This window comes from Theobroma cacao, chromosome 9 (assembly GCF_000208745.1).
Source record: "Theobroma cacao cultivar B97-61/B2 chromosome 9, Criollo_cocoa_genome_V2, whole genome shotgun sequence".
NCBI classification, from domain to species: domain Eukaryota; kingdom Viridiplantae; phylum Streptophyta; class Magnoliopsida; order Malvales; family Malvaceae; genus Theobroma; species Theobroma cacao.
Genome location: NC_030858.1, coordinates 38,235,816 through 38,242,882, shown reverse-complemented (window position 1 = coordinate 38,242,882; position 7,067 = coordinate 38,235,816). Strand labels below are relative to the sequence as shown.

Here is a 7,067-nt window from a genome sequence, read left to right as displayed (position 1 = left end):
AAACTAGCAGCAAGGGAAGTCTTGTGTGGTCCAAAACTAATAAAAAAAACACAAAAGGGTTTAGGGTTTGAGAAGGGGATGTGTAAGTTTTGTCTAACATTTATGGTGGGGAATCCATTCTCCATGTGAGGACTGTGTTATACGATAAATGTTCAAGGGGGATTTGCCAGCTTGTTTTGCAATTATTTTTATATGTTAGCGTGGAGATGTCGCTATTTATCAACTTTTGGATTTCGTTTTTATATGAATAAGATAAATAAATAAATTATATATAAATATAAATTATATATATATAAGTTGTCGTTTTTGTCTTTTTCCGTCTCTTTTTTTTTTAATTTTTTATTTATATAAGTGTCAATATTAATTTTATATATTTTTTTATGGTTTGTCTTAATTTTGATTAGACGTATCCCGATGACTAGAGGAAAGAAACGAAGAAGAATAAACTAAGAGAGCGAGGGTCAACTAATTATTAAGGAGTTTGCCAGAGATGGCAAGCACCATGTTATACCAGCTGTAAGCTGGAAGAAAAGCTAGCAATAATTTAGAGTTTGATGACAAACTTATCTATATTTGTTTCTTTGAAAATGGATGGTTTCAAAACTCTTCCCTAGAGCTCAAAGAATAAATGTAAACTCACAATCATTAATCTTAAACCTTAATCTGTTTTGCTTTCCATAATAATTTAAAGAAATGCCATGCCATGTTCCATCTTGTTGTATATAATTTGAACATTAACAATAGAATAAAGAAAATTCCTTTCTTCATTCAATTAATCACAGCTAGCTAATCATCATTGCGAGTGGTTTGTCACTAATATGTGATGATACAATATTGATTATCACCAACCAACTACTCTCAAATTATTAAAGAATTAAGCAATTAGTTGAATGATTAATTAAGGTCAATAAGCTCATAGTCAAATTTTGGTATAACTAAGTTTAAGATCGTTACCATAAAAAACCAAAACAATTAATAATCTTTATTTTAGTATACAAACGGAGAATTTTTGACGAAATTTGAACTGCTTTCAATGAAAAATTTTGCCAAAAAAAGTCATTTCTGTAACGTCTAATTAACCCTAGAACTCTCGATACTAATTGAATTAATGCTGCAAAGTGATCAATCAATAATTTATTAAACCTTTTGGCAAATGAAAATCAAACGAATGAAAGGTTTCAACTTGTGAAAATTATTCCAATGTTGGATCAAATACACACACAGAGACAAGATACTGATATATCATCAGCTTCACGACGATAAATTATTAATATGGAGAACATCACACTAGAAAAGAGAAGGTAGAAGAAGAAGAAGAAAGCATTTGTTTACTTACATCTTGAGGGTGTAAATACAATACCATTAGTACAAATATGTCTCTCTCTCTCCATGAATCATCTATAGGTTTCATCATGAGCAAATGGTGGGATTCCGAATCTGCCATTATTATCCGCAGATCGAAAAAAACCAAAAGGGGATTAAAGTAAATTTTATCCACAAAAACCAATACCCCACGAAAAATTACAAAGGAAAAGAAAAAAAGACGTCCCCATTGCATGATTGAACCACTGTGATAGTATCCATGGAGATGTGATGAGATCGATGGAGAAACGGGGGCGGGGGGTAAAAATGACTTTGTTAGTCTTCGGAGATGCTCGCCAGATGAGGCCGCCATACTCCGACACGACCGCTCCGGCGATCCCTACGTGAGGATTTCTTCTCTGAAACGACATTCGATAGATAACGATCGCAGTAGTCTGTAACAACAACATCACTGCCGCTGCACTTCTTGCTCTTGGTCTTGGAGTGCTTTTTACGGTGTACGCCGCTCTTTTTCTTCTCAGGCAAAGAAGACGATGGGATCAAGAAGTATATGCTGCCTCTTTTGAGCTCGGATTCCGGTGAGAGGATCAAGATTTTACGTACTACACCCTGGGAGCAGGGCTTGCTCAGGACGTGGTTGGGGTTGGCCTTGAGGATCTCCCCAGCCGTGACCGGACCCGTGATTTCTTCTACGTAGCCATTCAGGTGGACTATTCGGATCAAGTCTAGAGCTCCACAAGGAAGAACACAAGCCAAACAACACCTTAAGCTATTGCCCATGTCTTCTTCTTCGGAAATCAAACTCACCCTTCCTCTCAAGCTTTTCAAACTCGTTCTTATTGCCTCTCTTCTCCTTTCTCTTCCCTGGAATGAATTTGTGATCAAAGGGTGGACAATGTTATATAGCAACAACAGTACTCATATGCACTAAAGTAGGAAAAATATTATATTTTTATGCTTTATTCAAAATTACGAAAGTGTCCTACTCCTGTTATAAGCACAAAGATATTTTTTATTATTAAAAATATGATAAAAAAAACGTAACTCCTCAGCATTAAGTTTTGATTAATTAATCCATCAGCATTAATTAATCCGATATCTGTTTTAATTAACTCATCAAACATTAATTTTTGGCTAACTCATCAACATTAATTAGAAAATGACGAGAAAATTCTTAATACAAAATATAAAATTTTTGTTTTGACTTATTCCGTCAGTATTAATTTAAGAATGTGTTTCATAAAAGAATTATATAATTATATTTTATTATATTTATATAAATATGATTAGGTTTCTAATTAAAATTAATCCTTTGAAGTTTGGTTTTCCTAATGCTAGAGCAGCCCATTTAATTTCCTTCTATTTGTAATTAACTTAAGCCGCCTTTTTTGCTGTAATCTTAATGACAAGGAAAAGTTGTGCTAAGGGTTTTATCATGTTGTAAGGATAAAGACAAGGGGCATTATGATTATCTTACACGACTTTGTACTCGTTTGCTTAAATTGTTCTTAATTTGGCCGTCAAATTCTAAATAAAGATAATAAAATTCTAAGGAAATTATAGTTGATCATGCTAATTATTTTGATATTTAAATTAAAAAAAAGGAAAAAATAAATTTGTTTTAGAGTGCAAGGTGAAATTTTCTCACATAGATCTAAATCTTGTCATTAGAAGTGTGTTTTAATTAATAAACAAATACTAGCACCTTATTTCAAGAAGAAAAAAAAGACAGTGTCACCTGACGTATCTTAACTCAAATCATATATTTATATGAGACACAAACCCCATAGTTAAAAAATAATATTAAGGCAAATACATTAAGTAAAAGATTCCTCATCATTATCGAATTACCCGAATCTTAATAAACGTGTTTATATCAGTTTAATCTAATTTTTAATTGTCCCTAATTTATATAAACAAAGTTAATTACCTTAATTTTTACTTCTCAATTCGTAATCAAGTAAAAATATCGACACGAAATGACGAACCCGGGATAAATCTTTAAGTTTCACCAAAAGGGTTTTCTCGGAAGTCGGAAAGGTATAAAAAGAGATTAAGCGGTGATTAAGGTTGTATTAACACTAAATCTTAAGAATATCGTGAATTAAACAGTGGCAAATGATGGATCCCACAACAACGTGGCCCATGACGAGTTATCGCGAATATAGGCAGAGGTTGGGAAAGAACAAAATCAATAGTGTTTTTTTTTAAAATAAAATAAATAATTTTTGAGCTTTGGATTGAATGTGATATCGGTACGGAATGAAAATTCACGATTACAGGTTATATACTTAATATTTAATTTCTTTTTTTTTTTTGGGTACTGATTCGTCCACCGGCGGTGAGGTAGGAGTACAAAGGTGGTCAAGCCACGGGCATGAATCATTGGACCAGTCTGGCTGAAGAACACATGGGCCCTTGAGAGTTGTTTCGGACCCCGGTCGACTTGGCTAGCCAGCTCGTACCTGATTGGACTGCAATGATAGACAATTTCTTTTTCCTTTCTCTTTTCTCATTTTATTTGTAAAAAAAAAAAAAAAGGGGGAAGAAGTACTACTAGTCTACCACTATACTAACCAATTATTTGATGATGGTTACACGTGAAAATAAAGAACAAAAATTATGAAGGTATTTAGATTCAAAGTTTTTTATTTCATTTTTTTATTTTTTGTCAAATTAAGAGCTAATATTTTTATTCTGAAAATCTTCGTCCGAAAGAGATTCATTGACCATTCTTGAACTATCATCATCGAGACACTTCATTCTTCTCGACTTCCTACCTCTCGCAAAGAACTTTGATTTGCAATTCCTAAATTTTATCGACAATGGAAACTTTAAAGCAATCATATCCCCAAAAGGAAAAACAAAAAAGAATAGCATTTTTCTATCTTTACTACTTGAAATTCACATATTAATAAAGTATATGTTAACTCTAACTAAGATTACGCTGTGGAGAAATACAAGCCACCGTACTATAGGAAACATAAACGAAAACAATAATTTTTTCTCAACATGCTACACCCAAATCGAGGTCACGCTTAATTGATCATAAACTAGTTATTAGCTAGGTTTTTTTCTTGTGTTAAGAAATTTAGTTACCATTTATGCTCAAACAGTTCCCATCTCTAATTATCTGTTTTTACATCCCAATCATTAGGACTAATTCCCTTTCATCATACGCGGAAAGTTGAAGAACAACTCGACATGGAATATTAAGACATGATTAATGTTCGAGTTTAGGTAAATCAACAGATACCTTACGCGCTGTACGTAACAGGGGGACGAAGTTTCCTGGCACGGAGGTTTGGGGCACCGACCATAGCCAACTGGAGTAGGTTAATTAAGGTTTAATCAACTGACAAACAATGGCTTAAAAAGCTAATGACGCACGAGGCCTGCTAGCTACTGCCAAAGATTCCTAAATTAAGATTGAATCGAAAACAGAAAGAGGGAAAAAAAAAACACACTATCCCATTATTGAACAACGTGAGTCAAGTCTGTCTTCACACGTGGAACCCCAATTAATTAATGTTCCGTTCCTGATGGATAAATCAGCATGGGTTTTAGAGTATGATTGAAGGTTTGTATGTAACCTGCATTCACTGCCGTGGTACTTTTTCTTTCCCCCTCCTCCATCGGAGTCGTCTCTCTCATCCCCCATTTAAAAAATTGCTTAGTTTTGTATTCTTGTGTTCTTATCTCTAGGTTCAGATATGTATCCTAAGTTCTTCATGTGCATGGCTTCATCTCCACCCATGGGTTTTGCCTGCTATTAGCTGGCGCTTTGTCAAGCTTCAATCTATGGGTTCACTGAATCACAGTTAGCTCTGAAATGCAACAATCAAAAAAATAATTCATGAATCGTATCACTCATTTTTCGTCAAAAATTAAAGCTACGATTCTAAATTCGAAACAAAATATGTTGTATTCAAAGTAAATCTTGATGAATAAAGTTTGATTTCATAGCGTAATAAATCTATGAATGGACCCAAAAAAATATTTGGTGAAAGGTCAAGTTCTATCTTACACATGCAAACGATGGGCTTAATGATTTTTTTTTTGTGCACCGTCTAAATCATGGCTGGTCGGTTCGATCGAGTATCGAAGCAAAGGCCAAGGGAGAAACAAACGATCCATATTGGCTTATTTTTTTTGACTTATGGACCCAAACTAGAATTTTGTGGTGTGAGTCTGCATCATTGGGGGGTTTTAAGAGGAATATTGTACCCTTCAATTCAGCTCTGCCACTCTTTGATTGCATGAAAGTAACTGTTCTTTGATTTGCATTAACATAAGTATTGCAAAGACTGGTGGGGGAAACATCACTAAGAAAAATCTGGTGGGGGAAGCATCACTAAGAAAAATCTATGTTGCATAACCCACACGAGTCTAATCACAAAAGCAAAAGATAAAAACAACCAAGGAAATTGCATGTAGACATGGAACTAAAAACATTAGATAAAAAGGAAAGAGCAAAAGGGGGCCAACCCCATTATTGACCCAAGGCTGCCTTAATTGAGCTTGCATGGAAAGTGGTTATTAGAGCTCCACGATGTCTTTCTAGACACCATTCCTCAAAGGGTCCTCCTTGTTTCATTATACATGATTGAATCAACTGTTGGGGTATTTTTTTTCCAAGTATTAATGTAGAAATTTGAGTTGACTTTATTTGTTTTTACAAAGATTATTGATTTCGTAAATACGCTTTTGAAAATCAATTTATTATAAGTGAATATAAATTATAAGTTATATCATAGAAATTACGATATTAGTAGATTACGATTATGATGTAGCTAATTTATATACTGTCTTTTGACTATGCATGTGATCTTCAAATTGTAAACAATATTTGGACCTGCTCAAACATGGGATTTGCATAGATATGATAGCACGGATCATAACCTTTCAGGCCAGAGCAACTCTCTCTTCAATTGTTCTAGTTTCCTCTAAGTTCCTCCTCTTGAATAAGAACAATGGCTGCTGAACTTGTTAAGATTTTGCACATCTTGTGTGAAATCTTTCAATGGAGAAATCAGTGGTAGTTGAGATACAGTGTCTCTGGTCAAATATTCTATGCTTTGGTTCTGCATGTTATAGATCAAAAGTTTAAAAGGCTAACTCGAAGCATGTCCCTTTCCAACTAGTTGATGGAAAATTAATTAATATTTATATAGATTTGCTTCATGTTTCCGGACATCGAGTAGGATTTCATGAGTGATTTTGTTATGTTTAAAAATTATATCAAACAAATTTAAAAGCACTATAACCCATGAGTTCATTTAGTATTTGTATATTCATGCTTTGATTTGATTGTGAAAGGTCTTGGTCTTTGGTCTTGGGCTTTGATCAATTTGACATTAAATTCAGGATTTTCACTATCTTGTTATCATAAATCAAATATTTTGGTGCACGAATATCAGAGAAGCCTATGAAAATGATGGGTTGTTTGTTATGTTAGGAATGAGTATTTGGTCCATTTGGTCATTATAATTTTGAAAATTTTAAATATTAAATTAATTGAAATCAATGGAATTATAATAAAAATTATAAATAATTAAAATTGACTTATCTCAATGTTCGATTGATTATTTTTATTTGAATGAGATATATTTTAAAAATGTTAGGAATATATATATAATATACTTTAAAATATATTATTACGAATAAATTTTCAACCAGCTATTTAGATATTGCAAATTGATTACAACAATCAAATAAATTGTGTTTCCTAATTGATTAATACC

General features: G+C 33.1%; 1 protein-coding gene across 1 annotated transcript; it reads right to left on the bottom strand.

The window, feature by feature from the left end:
• LOC18591042 lies at positions 1,303–2,210 on the bottom strand. Its single transcript, XM_007016946.2, has one exon. The coding sequence runs from the start codon at positions 2,101–2,103 to the stop codon at positions 1,639–1,641; it is 465 nt and encodes a 154-aa protein (XP_007017008.2). The 5' UTR covers positions 2,104–2,210; the 3' UTR covers positions 1,303–1,638.